The sequence below is a fragment of the Colletotrichum chrysophilum genome (assembly GCF_026319265.1).
Source record: "Colletotrichum chrysophilum strain AFK26 chromosome Unknown scaffold_21, whole genome shotgun sequence".
Taxonomy (NCBI): Eukaryota; Fungi; Ascomycota; class Sordariomycetes; order Glomerellales; family Glomerellaceae; genus Colletotrichum; species Colletotrichum chrysophilum.
In genome coordinates this window covers 1-17,227 of record NW_026517308.1, presented here as the reverse complement: position 1 = coordinate 17,227, position 17,227 = coordinate 1, and the positions used below count along the sequence as shown (strand labels likewise).

Sequence of the window (17,227 nt, the reverse complement as noted above, 5' to 3'; positions counted from 1 at the left end):
ATGCTATGCTATGCGCCGGTATATGCTATCCTAAATCATGGATATTCCAAACAACCAAAAACTTCACCTCCCACTGGACTGCTCGACCCTGCGCTCCGCCTCCTCCAAAGCTTCTCGTCTTTCGATAACGAGCTTGTCGGTACCGAACGGTCCGTCAACAGGCCTCGACGGACCCATCATGGCATCCGCCTGTCTGGCGCGCGGCGGCAGAGGCTCGTCCTTCTTGGGTTTGGATGGCAAGGAGTTCTCCCAGTGCCGCGATGCCCGGGGCACAGGAGTCCACCACTCCCCAGGTGAACCTCCTCGAGCATGCCATGCCTCGCTACACAGCTCCCATAGTCTGCTTGCCGCACGACGGTACGCAAACCGCTCGTCTTCACCCGTAAACGCTGCCGTGTTGCTGAAGTTGGGGCTCCCGCCGCCGCCACCAACGTGACCCAGCTTGCCAAAGTCGGAGTCTTGGTCGGGGTCATACTTGGCCGTCGGGAGTTCCGTGTCGTAGAAGGAGATGTTGGGTCTGAACGGCGCCGCGGAGTCCTGGTAAACCTCGGCGATCGTCTCAGAGTGGATCGCGTCAGAGTCGACGACCTCCTCCCCGGCGGCGGCAGTAGCCGCCACGGCTTCCTCCTGGGCGCGGATGTCTGGGAAGAAGAGGTCGTCGGGCCCGGTTTGGGCGCGGACGAACAACTTGCACCTTGCTTCGTAGAGGGCGTCTAGGAGCGTGATGAAGCGGCGGGCTTCGTTCTTCTGCAGGGCCGTGAGGGTAGGGACATTGTCGATGATGAAGGTGTGGTAGGTCGAGGCCATGGTTACGTAGTCGGCCGGGCCGAGGGTAGCGACGAGGGCGTCAAAATCCCAGTAGACTACGCCGCCGTATTGGCGGGGGATGGGGATTGTGCGGCCGTAGACTGTCAGCGTTGCTGAGGACCATGGGTGGGAGAGGTGCTGGGCTAGGGCGGTTGTCCAAGGGGTTGTGTCGGGCGTGAGGAGGAAGTACTTGGAAGGTGTTGATGTTTCTAGTGATGTTAGTCTGGTAACTTGATTAAGATAGGACGCATTCGTGCAAGTTTGAGTAAAGATGATGAGGTGGGTGGGTATTGAGTTGCATGAAAAGGGGATCGTATGCATAATTTAAGGCCAGTAAAGGCAACAAACATACCGTCTTTGGGCTCCTTCTTAGCCAGCTCCTCCCCGCCTATAAAGCCAGCTACAGGGGCCTCGACTGCAATAGTCTCACCAGTTTCTCGACGTCTAAAGTCCGTTGCCCCTTCCATGTGCCAAAAGTCGCATCGCGCCTTCAACACTTCCAGAAAAGCTGCAAAGTCGTTTTGACTGTGGAGAGTAGCCTTGGATCGCGCGCCACCAAGAAAGAGACTCTTCAGGAACCCGTCTGACGGAGGAACAGTGTACTCGACACCGATGGCCTTCTGTAGCTCCTCAGGCATGCGGTTGGATGATGCGATGAGGACCCCGCCGAGGTGGAAGAAGGCTATGAACAGGTGGGACAGGATCTTACTTGCTGCCCTGTCCGGAAGCTGGAACTCATCCAGGAACAGGATCGGAGACTCCTCGACAAGTTTCTTGGCGAGCCAGAGCATGGAGTACTCCTTTTCGTTGCCGCTTAGCTCTGGGTGAGACTGGCGGAACTTCTCGAGCTGTGAGAATGTGTAGAGCATAAACGTGTTGAAGTGCCACCGCCTCTTCTTCTCTGTCGGCAGGCCCTGAGCCAGCAGATCTATCAACATTGACTTGCCGACGCCGACTTCGCCTGAGAGGAAGAGGCCCCTGGGGGAATTGATGGTGATGGCGCCCTCAAGGCTGGTCATGACTCTGACGAGAGCCATCGGGTTGGGGTCTTTCGTCTCGGGCATGATTTTCTTTGACACATGCTTGAACAGCGGGTTATCCCATATGGGATGGTTTGGCATGGCCAATCTTGCAGCGGCCTCTTCGGGGTCCTGAGCCTCGGGGATGTCGGCTACTTGCTTCAGGCGCTCCCGATAGTCCTCTTCCGGGGCGTAGTCTTTCAAACGGGTATACAGTTTTTGAAGATGGATAGCCAGCCGGTGTTGAGAGGGGTCTGGGGCGAGAAGTTTGGTGGAGATGAGGGTGCGGTATTTGACGAGCGGGTCGGTGATGGCCATGGCAGTTGAGTACTGGCGACCCATGAGGGCCACCTTGGCCGAGTTGAGTCTCATTTTCCTCGTTATCATAATCATTGTCGTTGACGGTTGTGTTGATAAAGAAAAGACAGCTAATAAGAAAAGCTGTACAAGCCGCACAAAGGATGCTGCGGTGTGAAAGAGCTAGTGAAAGCTACTGGCGCGTGTCCCGTGCAATATCGCTGGCCAGTATGAAGGCATATATGTCGCCTGCCTTCTGTGAAGTTCTAGGAACTTAGGAAATTGAAGTCGGAGGACAGCTCGGCTCCAAATCCCCAGCTCGGGACTAAGTTTCAGAGGAAACCAAATGTGCAGACTACCTTGGAAGTCCACTTATGGCGATCTAGGCCAAGTGTAACCCGTTTACTACACTGATGGCCTGATCCAAAGAAATATGAAATCAGCTGTGAGTCCTTCTCTTAGCATCCTGGCAGCTCAGGTTGATCGGCGATATACCTCCGGTTGACAACAGGACCGAGCCAGTTCGCATGTAAGTCCCGTCTGGCCTTTTTCGAAATGGTGTTAAAAACCGGGTTGCTCATTGGCTACGTTGAACCATGGATAGCATAAGCAGGGCTCTCACCAGAAGCATTCCCCGGAGATTGTGAGTTGGTTGCGAGTCAACAGACTTCGGGTGGAATGTTCCACAGAGGCGTAGATGGGGCAGGATGACGATGAGATTGACATCGACTGACCCTCGTAGTCTCAAGGTTTCCGTTACTTGAGCGAGGGTTATTTGAGCTGTTAAAATGTATGCCTCAGGTCCCGGGGGAATGATAGAGAGTCTGAGTTGGTGGATATTTCCTTTTGTATCCAGACATCAGAATGTTTCTATCTGCGGCCAGTGTCCCGCCGTCAGTTCCCGAGGGCCGACACTGGGAGTGACGTTGTTGACTTGGTTTCCATGGCTCCACTAAGGGTCCCTATTTTCTTCCAATGCGGCGATTCAGTAGGCTCCAGTACGATCGCAGAGTCGGCCAATCAGAGACGTTCATCAGGCCAGACGCACCACGCCAAAGCAGGTACGTACCGGAACCGGGACCAACGCGCTGGAAGTATCTCAGTGCTCCTGGTGCCCCTTCCGCCGCCTCAGCTGGCACGGCTGCACAGCTGCAGAGAGCCTGCACGCCGCACCACTGGGGAGCCACTTGGAGCCGCCTGGAGCCAATGAGGCCTGACAAACCGCTCCCGACTTCAGTGAGGTGAGTGAGAGGTGAGAGGTGAGCTACTCTTAGCACCACCCAGAGCTGGTGCTGGTGGTCCGTGCTTGGCAGATGCAGCAACCTTGTGTTTTTTTCGACAAGACCCAATCGATTGATGCTTCGTCACTCTCACATATTTGCTAAATCCGCTTTGGAGTCTGCCACCTACGTCCCTGGCACTCCGCTTTCCCTAACAATACCTTAGGCCGCAGAATTCATCCTCGAAATGTTTTTCTGATCCTCCTCCATCAACCGAATCGAACATCATCACCCTCCACGGCGACCCCGAATACCACCACCCCCTTCGCGCCCGGTCGCTCGAAACATCACCATGTTTTCTCCCTCCGCGAGCGAAGGCGGCCCTGCCACCGCCACGCGAAGCAGAAGACGCCAGCGGCCCGTCAGCAATGAGAGTCTCGCTCAACAACCCAAGGCCAAGCGCCAGCGTCTCCCTCTGACCGAACAGACCTTCACCAACCCCGATGTATCGAACGCGCCTGCCCCGGAGATGTACGAGGTCAAGTCCGACAAAGTTGCGACGCTCGACGTGCGGCAAGACGGCATCGAAAACCACCACCCCATCACGCCCACGCCGAGGAAGGAGCTCAGCATGCGCGCGAAAAAGCCCAAGGGCGGCGAAAGACCTACCAAGGGTGATGGAAGCGTTATTTTGGTAGGTCTCACCTCGGTCGCATTGCGTCCTCGACGGCTGCTAACAATTTTCCAGACGACGAATAACGCCTACACCGTGAGCAAACTCCCTGCGCTTCCAGACCGCATCCGTGCGGATGCTTCAGGTACGTTCTCTACAATTTACGCGCCCATTACCACCTAACCCTCCGTGAAGCTCAGCAACATGGCGATGTTTTCTCGAACGGATACGCCCTTAGCTTGACCCATACACACGCCATCGTCTGGCCATACACGAACCCTACCCAATCCCCCGAGACATTCACCTTCACTCTCCCATATCCCTCGAAGCACACTTCAGAACCTCTTCCATTGGGCTGTCTCGTGTCGCCTTCAGCTTCCTCTACAGAGCCGGGCCTGGTGGTTGTCATGCCCGTGAGTGGAAAAATTGCGTACTGGGAGTCCATCTCGAGCGCGGCAACCCTGGATTTCATCCGCCAACAACGACATGGTGTGGAGGGATCAATATCTGGCATGTACTCGGGCGAGAGAGTCATTCAGATCACCAACGCTGAGTCCGCCGGGTTCGTCCTTGCCTTTACGAGCGGCAGACTGGCGTACATGAGCGTTCGCGACGGACACGGCCGACCCACGATTTCGGTCCAATTCCTCCGCACGAGCCTGGGACCCGCGGCTGGAGGACTTCTCGGAAGCATTCGCCATGCTCTTACGCACACCGCTGGCCGCGGGGATATTGCCGCCGTAAGAGCAGAACGCACTACTCGCGTCGGCGAACGCAATGTTGTTGCTGCTACTCTCAAGGGGAGGCTGCACGCATGGAGGATCCACCGCGGAGGACACCACGACACGATTGTTGAGGCGGACATGCAAGAAGAGATCATCGACGCTATTCGCGAAGTTGACCCATCGAGCGGAGAATTCCACCACGACACATTCGAGGTTGTCGACCTTGCGTTTGTGCCAAAGGGCTTGGACGCCAAGTACCGGGACATGAGCAGGCTCAGCAATGCCATGGCCTCAGACGACATCAACTTGCAGCACCTCGTCTTGCTTGTCAGTCTTACAAAGAAGAAAGAGTCGCACTACTCTCTGGTTGAAGTCATCCTCTCGCCCTCCTCAGCGCAGGTTGGTATGGTCCGGCCCATCACCTCATACAAGGTGCGCTACAGCCCGGCGAACCCACTGCAGGCCGCAAGACCTCGCCTGTACCTTCCCCGGCCCGCTCTGGTTGCTTTCGTTGTGTTCGATAAGGCAGTTGTTGTCGCGTCAATTGGTGTTCCCCCGGAGTCACCCGACTCGCAGCTCCAAGAGGATAATCACATCATTCCTCCTACGTATGAAGATGTGATCACCCTCTCCGACAACAACCAATCAGAGATTCTCGGTTCGGGCTTTGAAGAGCCTCAGAACGGCAGCGAAGAATCAAGAAGCCAGCGCCAAAAAACCAAGAACCCATCAGTCGTTCTCATCGTGCGTGGTACAGGCGTTGTGCGATTGATGACAACAGACATAGACAGATTCGGCAGTGACAAGCCCCCGAAAGTCACACCGAAGAGCAAGCTAGAGCAAGCCGTTTTCTTCGGCAACAAGACAGATACCCCATTGGTTTTCGATGGAAGGAAGGGAGTCCAGTTCTCAGACAACGAAATGGCGGAAGCTGCACTACAGTTGAGCCATGAGATTATGAGCTCATCAACACCGCACATCTCGACAGTACCGGCATCTCTGGAAGACAACCTCAGCAACCGCGTGATCGCCCTGGAACGCTTGATGGCTCATCTGAAGCACACGAAGGTCAACTTGGACAGGCGGACCCGATGGTTTTTGCTTTCTCATGCTGAGAAGATGATGGTCGCCACTATTCTCTGGAAGAAGCACGAGGTTTTTACGAATGAACGACCTGCAAACGATAAGAAGGATTTGGTCGCAGAAATCGTTGAGTTCATCCACCAAGACGACAAGACGACCCCCAACCGGAACGTTGGAGAGCTTGACCGAGTGAGACACTGGTTCATTCATGACGTGGGCAGACTAGAGATCTTCATTGCTTGGGCATATGAAGTGATCAAGTACATGTACAAGGATCATTTGATGGATGATGTTCGCATCACTCGTCTCATGTACGAGGCTCAGCAGGTGAACTTGGTGGCGCTCATGACAGCTTTGAACTACCGACAAGAAAGATTGGCTTTCTACGGACTTGAGGATGAGGAGCTGGACTTTGGTATCCTTCGTGACAATTACGAAGGCCTTTCTGAGCCATGGACCGGCTGCCACTACATCACAAACAACCTCAAGCGGTTGCTTGAGTTGAGCCACACATGGCTTGAACAGTACTACCCACCGAAGGAAAAGACCAAGGACAAGTCTAAGCAACCGGACCCTGCTCTACTTGCGAAGATCAACAAGGAGATTTCTAATCTGACCGACCAGTACTTGGTGTCTCTGCTCGAGGCCTCTCGGTGGAATTCCGCTCAACTCGACGCCAAGACACAAAAATGGTCGGAACACTTGTCGAAGCTTTACGATTCCGATCGTAACGACAAGGTACTTTCACTTTTGCGACTTGGCAAGTGGGACGAGAGCATCAACATTGCCGAGAAGCATCGCTGTTGGAGGGCCCTTGCTTTGGCTATGATCGAGCAAATCAATTCTCTTAAGACAGAGGCTACTATTTCGCGATCACAAGTCGAGGCTCGCGAACTCACCAACAAGGCCGAGGCGAGGGAAAAGCAGATTGGCCAATACTTCGATAAGTACGGAGAGGCCTTCGCTTTTCCTATGTACGAGATCTTGTTGGACGGTGCCGGCGTACAGGCAGTCCTCGACTTCCAGTACGACAACCATGCGTACAGGACGAAGTTCCTCCGCCAGAAGCCTGAGCTCGCCAGAATATCTTGGATCAACGACGTCCAAGGCGAGGACGACATCGACCATGCTGCGGAGACTCTACTTAACCTCGGCCTGACCCGCGAGCAACAAGTCTGGAACAAGAAGATTGAGCTCAGTCTTGGCAAGCTTGCGCTGCTGGCTGAGTCTCCAGAGCCCTCAACTCCCAACCTCTTCGGACTCAAGCGAGCAGCCAGCAGCGATATCAAAGAACCCAAGAACGACGAGAAGCTGGATACCATCGACAACCAACTTGGGCTGATCAGGATTCAGGACCAGTTGTATGCGCAGGTCTTCCCTTCAATTCAAACGGCTGTCGACGAGACGGCCGAGGTCCAGCTTGCGATGGAGAACCATTGTGCGCAGATTCCCAAGAAGCAGAAGGCTCTGATTCAAGTCTTTGAGAACAGCATGCGCCGACTCGTTAGGCATGAGGCGCTCGATGCTCTGTCTCTCATCGATCTGCTTACACTCATCAACCTTCCGGCTGAGACCGCTGCTGAGATCGCAGACCCCTTCTACCTGGCCCTTCTGGCCGCTTCGTACGGCCTCAATGGCGAGGAGCTCAAGGAGGCCAAGCGTCTCATCTGGAGACGATGCTTCATCCGAGACGACTGGACGAAGATCAACGACACCCAATTGAAGGACGACTCGGCTGTGGAAGAGAAGATCACAAGCACGACACTCTTCAGCGCATTTGCCTCTTGCTACCAGCATCGTGAGTGTTTCCACCTTAACAAACCGTATCCCCATGCTAACAATGCAACAGAGACAATTGACAACCCGTTCCAGCCCTTCCGGCCATCGGACGCGCTTGGCGCCTTCACCGAGGACCTGGACTCTCGTTTCGACATTATGGAAAAGTCGTACAGGGACAAGCTCCTCGACGCCATGAAGTGGGAGGACTCCGTCTTGCGCAAGTACATACAGAAGGCGCGTCTGGAGGAATGGACCCGCACGACGGCCGAGTCGGCCGAAGCGCTGGTTGCGGAAACCGTGGACGAAGCCACGCGGGCTGCCACCGAGGAGCTTCCGGATCAGCACACGAACGGAAAAGCGAACGGCATCCACTGAGACGCGCACCGGGTTGTGGGAGTAGGCTAGCTAGCTAGCCACACATGTCATCCCGTACGATGAAGACTTATTTCTTTGTTTTGCTAATGTTGGGGTTGTTTGTATTAAAGCCTTCAGGGCTTCATTGGGGTTGTCTCGCCTCCACGCTGCCACGGCACGAGGCCACATTTTTTTGTTTCGTACACTTTAACTACACACATTCATGATGACATTGGGATGGATGGCATGGGAGGCGGGGATGGGTTGGGGTTATCCAGGGGGGTTTCCCTCTCTTTTTTCCAATAGGCTCTCTCTCTCTACTTTCTTTGAAAGAAAAAAGAACACACACACACACAAAGACAAGGAACGAAACATCAGATATCATCAACAGCAAACGCGTAAGAGAACAAAAGTGTGGGTCGGGCGCTACTTTTTTGGTGTTTTGGGAGACAGGTATCTGTCAAGTAATTCAATCTAGAAGAACCTTTCCTCGTTTCGTTGACGGGATCTGGGATATAAAAGCTGCTATAACCTGTTTGTACATCATTCCAGATTTTGATTATCGTCGTCTGCGTGTTATATGTGTCAACGCTGATGTTGCTAATGGCCGTTTGACGTGTGACGACATCTGTTTGCGACTTGCAGTTGTGGCCATAGTACCTACTATATCTGAGGACGTTTTGAAGCGGTGGGTTTTGTTGCGTGGTCTGTCCATCCTTCTATCCCTAGGACTTTGACTCTCCACGACTAAGCGGAAGCTCTGACCAGATTAAGTGGGCGTCGGTTCTACGTCTCACAAGTTTCTATACCAAACGATGTACGTCTTTAAGGGTCCAGTCCATATATCTTGTGTTTCTCAGAGATGGCATGTTTCGAGAGATCGGATGCGGAGTGGGAGGCAGACAATATGGAGCTAGCTTTTGGAAAGCTTTCTTGCACGTTTTTCTGTTGAGGTCTGAGACGGCGGACGGAGACGGAGGGCATGGATGGGAAAGTTTGCCGTGTTCGCTCTCGCGGTCGAAGTGCGATAATTCCGGCAGGGGAAAAATCGGAGGACCGATGCTCACTTTGCAAGCATATCCTTTTCCTCTCCCACCACCTTGCTTTCGCCGGTTTTACCATCCGGCAACTTTGACAAGACGAGGCACGATTCATGCCGCCGTTGGGAGGAGAGAGGGGGTTGAGTTAGGGAGGCGAAAAAATATGAGAAACGCGTTGCGCGCGCGCAGAGATGCAGATACGTCATTCACATGGATGAGAGAGCAAGCTGCGCCCGTGCCGAGGAGAATGAAAGGCGCTCTATCCTTGGGCGGGCATTACTCACCGCGGCGGGACTCGTTGGCATTCTTGAGACATGACTTGCTAACTTTAAGAGTGTGTCTTGTCAGCGAGCTTGATTCGTCACGGGCGAGTATTGGTGCGGCGTTAGCTTCGTCGTGTAAGTTACGGTCACGACGGGGAGCGAGACATGCAGTGTTCGCTAGATATCGTCGAGAGGATGGTGCTATGGGTTTTCTTAGCAACATTCTGCTTCTTCGACCCGTGTGTGTTCACGAGCTTCCAGAGCGCGATAGAGCTATGGATTAGGACGGGCTGGGCTTGAGACGGGAATTGGTGATTGGATGACGGGTTGGTGGAGGGACGCGGGGAGGCCTGTGTGCGGTTGAGACTCGCGAGAGTTGTAGGCAGATGGGTCAGCGTTTCATTTGAAGCCTGCCAAATATCTCCGATGGCGAGGGAGGGCCAGCTGACGGGGATCGGGGGAGCAGAAGTGAAACCGTAGGGCGGAGGGAGACTGAATGAGTGGCTCCTCAAGACGCCTCTCTCGACGGGATGGTGGGAAGAGGACATCGGATGATGGGTGATGGGCTCTGTTTTCTTTGGTTGTGTTGGGAGGGCGGGAGCCGCCCGACAGCCCGCAGCGCGAAGGGCAAGCCGTAACGAACGACAGTTGCAAGCGATCTCCAACCAAACTGCGTGGCACTGTTGCCAAGGGGAAGGGGGCAGCTGGTTGACAGCCACCGACTTGTTCTCTGCAGAAGGAGAAGAAGAAGAAAAAGAGGTCAACATGGGACGGGGCGGGCTTTCACCGCATCTCGGGCGGCACCTCGGCGGTGGGAACCTAGCATGCCGGGCTCTGACGCCGCTGCAGGTCCAAACCGGGATGGGCAAGGAGCTGCTGCAGGAGACGAGGCCATTGGATAGCGGCGCCTTCAGCAGCTGCAACGGCTGCAGGCAGGCGGATTCCTCTGGTTGGTGATCTTGCGTTTTTTTCCCTCCTCTGGACCCCGTTGAAGCGTACTTTTTTGGTTCGTTGCGTTGAGTAGGTGACGGCCTGGTGAATGGTTGACCGATGAATCTGGTCAGGGTGGGCTGACCTAGGCGTTTTAGCACACTGCTTTTCTGCATTTGAGTTGCCGAGCATGAGGGTTTCGATGATTTATGCTGAGAGCTCTGTACATCTGCGCATCTCGAGGTACAGAGTTCATGCCAAGCAGATGCCGTAGTGTAGGCATAGAGTTAGCGTCCGCAGGCAGCCTTATTGGATCTGCTGTGAGCAGGCTCCAGCTCTGGCGAGGCTTCAGTAGCTTATCTGACCGTGGCACAGTTGCCGACAACCGGTTCTGCTAACTCGGTATGCGGAACTCAGCCCGAGTCGAGCAGAAGGGTTGTGGCCAGATGCGCTTGTCACCTTGTTGGCGACGTGTCATGTTTGCTGCGTGCTTCCATCGAGGTAAGGCACATCTGGTAATCATAGGCTGAGAGGGAGGACGCCGAGGCTGTACGGACGTACCTTTTTTTGATGCGTCGTCGTGCATGTTGTTTGGCTTGCCCTCGACAGTCTGTTCTCCTGGCTGTCTCCCGTCTCCCTGAGGTACCTTAGAAAGGGGTCGTCGACCGGATAACGAGTGGCTGGCAGGAGTACGGGAACAAAGCGAGGAATGCAGCCATTGAAGCAGACACCCGCTAAGCCGTCAGCGGACCTCGATCCCCGCACAGGGCATACGCCGTGTATTTTCTAGGGTCGTTTCTAGCGCGAGCTTCCAGTGCTGTTTTGGCTTGGCTTGATATGCACCGCAATGCTCCACGGCAGAAGAATTCGATGTGATTTATTCCACCCGGCAGCCTGGACGGGACAGGCGCGGCCAGAGTTCCCCTTGGCCCCTGGCGCGTCGTTCGGCTATCCGCTGTTGGTGCTTAGTGCCTAACGCGAGTGACCCTGGCCTGGAGCGGTGTCAGTGTCCCGTTTGTCTCCCCGTGGCTGGCAGACGAGGCACGACAGACACAGCAGAACCTGCGAACCTGTCAGACGGACGGCTCGCGGGTGGCTGGATAGTTAATCATCAGACGAGCGATGATGCAGTGGGCGCTGGACTTTCGCACTTTCGAGATAAGTCGGATCTTCGAATAGGAGAGAGAGGGAGCGGCGAGAGGCAGGAAAAGGGGAGTCGGGTTTAATTTAGATTTCTCATGAGACGAGACGAGACGAATACGGCGTGGGTTCTTCAGCAAGGTCATATCGTAGGCGAGGATACGGACGGCGCCAGAGCAAGCAGCAGACGGAGCAGCGAGCGGTCTTGGAGGTACACAATTCCAGCTGCATGCTGTATCCGTATGCTGTATTCGTACAGAGCAATGGTTGAGAAACAGGAGTTGGGACTCGAGACGTCCCGTCGCGGTTGGAAGAGAGCTAACTGGAAGATCGTACTGCAAAATTGGGGCGACCGGGGGACGCCGTAGGCGACCCGAAGAAGAAGTTGGCTCCGGTACATGCGAAATTGGTGGGAAATTGGAGGTGACGACAGGTACCTTGCTCTTTTTTTACCTACCGGTTTGGTCCTTGGCAACGACGTTTCCACTTCCACTGCTCACCTCAGGTTGCTGCTGCGCTTGAGGAGTCGGTAAGGCAAGGTACATGTCCAAGAGGGAAGGTACATTCGCTACGTTCCTGGCGGGAGTGGACTTTTCCGGTACGTACCTGGTGTCTTTCATTGCTATTGACCAATGATTGCGTACGCACCTCAGGCACTAATGCTTTTTCCCCCTTTGTCGAGGTGGGACGCCGCTGCCATCTGATGGCCTGTGCTCGTCAGTGTCGGCTCGTCTTGTTAATGTTATGGTCTGCTCAGGCCAGTAGCATAAAGGCAACGTCCAGGGCAAGTTGTCCAGCAGCACCTTACTGGAAGGTAGTCAGCCGGGGCCAGCAGTCAGCGGCCAATGTGAGTGTCGTATGCGACACTCATTTTCAGCATAAGACAGTCCGGGGGGCTCCCGAGCCAGCAGAGCCCAGCGGCAGCCAACTCGGGGCTGCCGTGGTATTTGTTGTACTCCAGACGCGAGTTATCCTGATCCTCCATCTCGTCCAATCCGGCGAGGATGGGAATCTGGGAAACTGGGAATCATGGAAAGACACGGATCAAGAGTTGGGCAGCCGTGCGATTCCGCGACGGCCCCTCGTCCATTGAAATTAGTTCTAATCCCCCCTCTTCAGAGTTCAACCACCGGCGGCCACCCGCACGTTCGTGGCTCTCTCTTCTTGCCGCGCCCCTGCCTTCCCGGCCGCCGCCTCTCACTTTCCCAAACCTGGCCCTGGACCGCCTACCGTACCGCCGTAGACTCTGACCTGGACCTGGACCTTGACAGTGACCCGGACCTGATCTGACCCCCCCTTCCATTGATCCATCCCCCCTTCCTTCTCTCACTGAAAAGTGAAGTGTGGGCCGTCGTGAACGATACATGGCAATTTTGGCTTGGGGAAGTTGAGGCGTCGCTTGTAATTTCATCTGGCCCGTTGACGACACCCTCTAACGAACTGCCTCTTGAGCTGCCTTCTCCCGCCTTTCTCTTCCTTTTCTCTCTTTCCTTCCCTTTTTCCCCCCTCCGGCTTCCCCCCAATTGCTCTTCTTCGCCGCGACAAGCCTGATCGGAGACGATTCAACGGCCATCCGACAACGGCGAGATACGACTCAGCCCTCGCACCGCCTCCCTTCCGTCCCCCGAGATAAGGCATTCCGCCAGTGACGAACGGGAAATAGGAATATTGGGATTGGATTGGACGATTCTTCGAAAGGAGCATACCTATCGGCACCAGGCACCAGCAGCAGCAAACGGCGGCATCCGGAGAAAACAGAAATAGGTCACTCGGGCCAAGGAAGAGACAGCGACGGCATCAAACAGGCACCGAGGTGAGTAAGAACAACCAGGGACGGGAGGCTGAGATGCAGATGCACCCGGCTGCGCAATTCAACGCCTTGGATACCTCCCTCCTCCTGCCGCTCAGCACAAACACGCACGCAAAACTGCCCCCTGCACCGCTGTTCCCTGCACATCACACACCCTGGAAAGATTTCAGCTTCGGCCTCAGGCCGCGGAAGCTGGCGAGCGATTCGTGTGTCCCAGTCCAGTCCACCTCACCTTGCCTCACCACAGCGCAGCCTCTGCTCGCCCAGCAGCAAGCAAGCAGCAGGTGCCCAGCCAAGTCCGGGCCGGCACCGAGCCAACAACGGGCGAGTTTGGGCGCCGAACCTGAAGAGCTCCCAGCTGCCAGCCAGTTCCCGCCCGTCTCATAGCACCACTACGTCGCTCCATTTGCACTGCACCGCCGGTTGTGGACCACTCACCCGACGCCAATCCTGCCAGTAGCAGGCCTTGAACCCCCAAAAGCCTAGCAGCCCAGCCCGGTCCAGCCCATCCCGTTCCCTTCGCACTCCCCGTGCAGTGCATGTGGTCCGGGGGCGGATTACCCACTATAATCACTCGTCTGCGGCTGCCATCCGTCCCTCTGCCCCAAAATCCGTCCATTCTCTCCCCCATTCATCCTTCCTCTCAAAACCTCTCTCCCAGCAACCACAACCACAACCACACACCACCACCCCCTTCCGATTCCGTCGAACTGATTTCGCCCCCCGAAGAATCGGCCCAAATGGGCTTACGAACACCCTCATAGATAGCTGACTGCGTCTCAAAGCATCCTTCAGATATCGCCTTTGGTTTTAATTTTTTTTTTCCCCTACCTCTCCTCCCTTTCCTCGTAATCGAGCGATACCACACCGACTCCGGCACGATTGAACCGACTCTCCTCGACGCCACACCCTCGACTCTGTCCGTAACAGGACCAAGCCTCCGACCGCGATGGCTTCCTCGTCGAGCAACGTTGTCGGCGTACACTACCGCGTCGGCAAGAAGATCGGAGAGGGTTCCTTTGGTGTCATTTTCGAGGGCACCAACCTCCTGAACAACCAGCAGGTCGCCATCAAATTCGTACGTCGCTGAGGCATCTCCATCATCCACCGCGTCGCCAATCGCCTCGCCGTGGCCTCATAAGCGAGAAACAAATGACTGACGCCAATTAAAATTGTAGGAGCCGCGTAAGAGCGATGCTCCTCAACTGCGAGATGAGTATCGCACATACAAGATTCTTGTTGGATGCCGTGAGTCCCCTCTCTCGCACGTGCCCGGCGACGCACTGCTGACATTTCCCCCCAGCCGGCATTCCCAATGTCTACTACTTCGGACAGGAGGGTCTGCACAACATCCTAGTTATCGACTTACTCGGTCCCTCTCTCGAGGACCTTTTCGACCACTGCGGCAGAAGGTTCACGATCAAGACCGTCGTTATGGTCGCCAAGCAGATGGTACGTAGACACGTAAGACGGTACTGGACGACAACAGGACGCTGACCGTAGTACCCAGCTTTCGAGGGTGCAAACCATCCACGAGAAGAACCTCATCTACCGCGACATCAAGCCCGATAACTTCCTGATCGGCAGACCAGGCACCAAGGCTGCCAACGTTATTCACGTTGTAGATTTCGGTATGGCGAAGCAGTACCGTGACCCCAAGACGAAGCAGCACATTCCCTACCGCGAGCGAAAGTCCCTTTCCGGTACCGCCAGATACATGAGTATCAACACTCATCTGGGCCGTGAGCAATCCCGACGCGACGATCTCGAGGCCCTCGGTCACGTTTTCATGTACTTCCTCCGCGGCGGCCTTCCCTGGCAGGGTCTGAAGGCTGCTACCAACAAGCAGAAGTACGAGAAGATTGGCGAGAAGAAGCAGACGACCCCCATCAAGGACCTCTGCGAAGGCTTCCCCGAGGAGTTCAACAAGTACCTGACGTACGTCCGCAACCTCGGCTTCGAGGATACCCCCGACTACGACTACCTCCGCGAGCTCTTCACACAGGCCCTGAAGAACACCGGCGAGGTCGAGGATGGCGAGTACGACTGGATGAAGATTTCCAAGGACTCGGGCAAGGGATGGGATGCCATGAAGGGCCACAACCCCGGATATCTGCACAACCCAAATGCTCGACCCGGCCCGTCCCAGATGGAGCTGCACAGCGGCCATCGGGGCGGTGCTGCGACCCCCCACAACCAAGCACAGAACCTTACTGTCGGCCGTTTAAACGCCGCGCAACCCCCGCCTCCTTCTCCGATCAAGCAGATGGCGAAATCGAGAGGTCAGCCAAACGCCCCCGGCGCATTGAATGCGAACCGGGGCAGCGGAGCCGGGGGTCTCCGGGACATGGCCACTCCCACCGGCTCAACTCAGGCCCAGTTTCAGAACAGCAACCGCAACCTTCCTCAGAACGTCCCTCAGCAAACACCGATGAACCAACAGCAGGCCCAGCCTAACGGCCGGCCAGCTGAGCCTCAGCCAACAGGCTTCCAAAAGTTCATGAAGGTGCTCTGCTGCGGTATGTGAATCCCGATATCCATCTTCTCCACCTAGTCACTAACAACAATGCAGGTTAGATACATAGACTCTGTTCTTGGTTGTGTTGCATGCAAGGCAGCAAAGACAACTGTCCGTCTACTACTATATAGCTGCCCACTGGACAAACAAACGCCAGATGTCGGACGGATGTACGAATGATCTCAGGCGGCCACACCTGAGGCGGTTGACAACTTTGGCACCCCTGCCACTCCTCCCCTTTGTCCACCATTCTTCATCTCCTTCCGACGACTCCTTTCCTCCTCGAGCTACACTTTTTTTTCCGCATGACGACAACGGAGTAGCACAGAGCATCACTGGCTATTCCGGGATAATGACGAACACAAGCCTTTCTTTCTGGTTTTCTCTTCACCCGCGCAATGACGTCCTCTTTTTTTCCGGATCCGTTTCGGGGCATCATAAAATCACTGGCATGGAACTCTCGACTTGGGGATTGGGGCCTTCTTTCGAAGAACTTTCTGTTTCTAAGGAGAGAAACAAAAACATACAACTTGATAATGTACAGCGCAGCACGGCGCAAGGCGGTTGCGGGGGTTTAGCATTGGGTCAGGGTTCTGCGGCACGTTTTCGTTGAGTTGATAATAGGGCTGGCCGTGCAGGGGCAGCTTGAGGCGAACGCGTTGTTGGGGAGGTCTATGACGACAGGGGTTGCAAGGTTTGGGGAGAGACGTTGCGAGAGAAGTTGTGTGGAGGCCGATAGACAGTGGAGAGGGATACAATGGATATGAAACTTTACACCACTTGAACATACAGATTGACCCCTTTCTTTGAGATGTGAATATGACCAGAGGCTTGTCAACCTTTGAACCATCGCATGGGGCCGCTCTAGCATCCTCCTCGCTAGGTCCCACGTCGAAATTATTATTAGTCTCGGAGGTTCTCTTTTCTTCTTGTGATTCCGGTGAGCCTTTGGACGTTTTCTTACACAACACAGAAGGTCTTGCAAAGACGAATCAAAGAGAGTGCCGCCTTTTACCCGTCTCCTGTTCACAAGCAGTATTTGGATGAAGGGGGGCAGAGAATTGGAGAGAGGACTGAGCATGTTTCTACAGCATCATGAGATCCCCAGCTCAGCTAGCATCGTGGCAGTATTTCTCCTGTCCTGGATGTTGTGTATGTTTCCTGCCGTCGTTATACTTGCTGCTTCTATTGAGTCGACGCGGACGTTTTACCGCACACTGGCGACAGGACGTCAAGCGACGGCGAAAGGTGTTAGTTCAGGGGTCATCTTGGCCTATGTCCAACGTCCCCCTCCTTTCCGAGCAACTAGATGCAAGTTCCGATGCACGTCAGCCTTGCGTTCGAAGCAGTCGGTACTCCATCCAGCCTCCCGGTCTCTGCTCCGCCTCAGCTACGGATGAGCCGGCAGAACTCGTCCATGGGAGCGTTTTCTCTTCCAAGTCTCCAGACCTGGCACGCAGCAAGGGCGCACCGTTTCTCTCATCTGAAAGACTGTAATGACGTCCATTCCCAAAGCTTCCAAACCGGGATGAGGAGGAAAGGGGAATGGGGGGGGGGGGGGGGGGGGGG

The 17,227-nt window shown here is 55.1% G+C and overlaps 3 protein-coding genes across 3 annotated transcripts; 2 read left to right on the top strand and 1 right to left on the bottom strand.

The window, feature by feature from the left end:
- Positions 1-63: 63 nt before the first annotated feature.
- COL26b_003657 (uncharacterized protein) lies at positions 64-2,198 on the bottom strand (the record flags this gene model as incomplete). Its single annotated transcript, XM_053176550.1, has 2 exons — positions 64-1,016; positions 1,160-2,198. The coding sequence occupies 2 exons, from the start codon at positions 2,196-2,198 to the stop codon at positions 64-66; spliced, it is 1,992 nt and encodes a 663-aa protein (XP_053039409.1).
- Positions 2,199-3,695: 1,497 nt separating this feature from the next.
- On the top strand, positions 3,696-7,978 carry COL26b_003656 (uncharacterized protein; the record flags this gene model as incomplete). The annotated part of the gene is made up of 4 exons (XM_053176549.1): positions 3,696-4,037; positions 4,092-4,161; positions 4,212-7,622; positions 7,674-7,978. The coding sequence occupies 4 exons, from the start codon at positions 3,696-3,698 to the stop codon at positions 7,976-7,978; spliced, it is 4,128 nt and encodes a 1,375-aa protein (XP_053039408.1).
- Positions 7,979-14,089: 6,111 nt separating this feature from the next.
- Positions 14,090-15,667, top strand: CKI1 (bifunctional choline kinase/ethanolamine kinase cki1; the record flags this gene model as incomplete). The annotated part of the gene is made up of 4 exons (XM_053176548.1): positions 14,090-14,218; positions 14,319-14,388; positions 14,444-14,592; positions 14,651-15,667. 4 exons carry the CDS (start codon positions 14,090-14,092, stop codon positions 15,665-15,667), a joined length of 1,365 nt encoding a protein of 454 aa, XP_053039407.1.
- Positions 15,668-17,227: the final 1,560 nt, after the last annotated feature.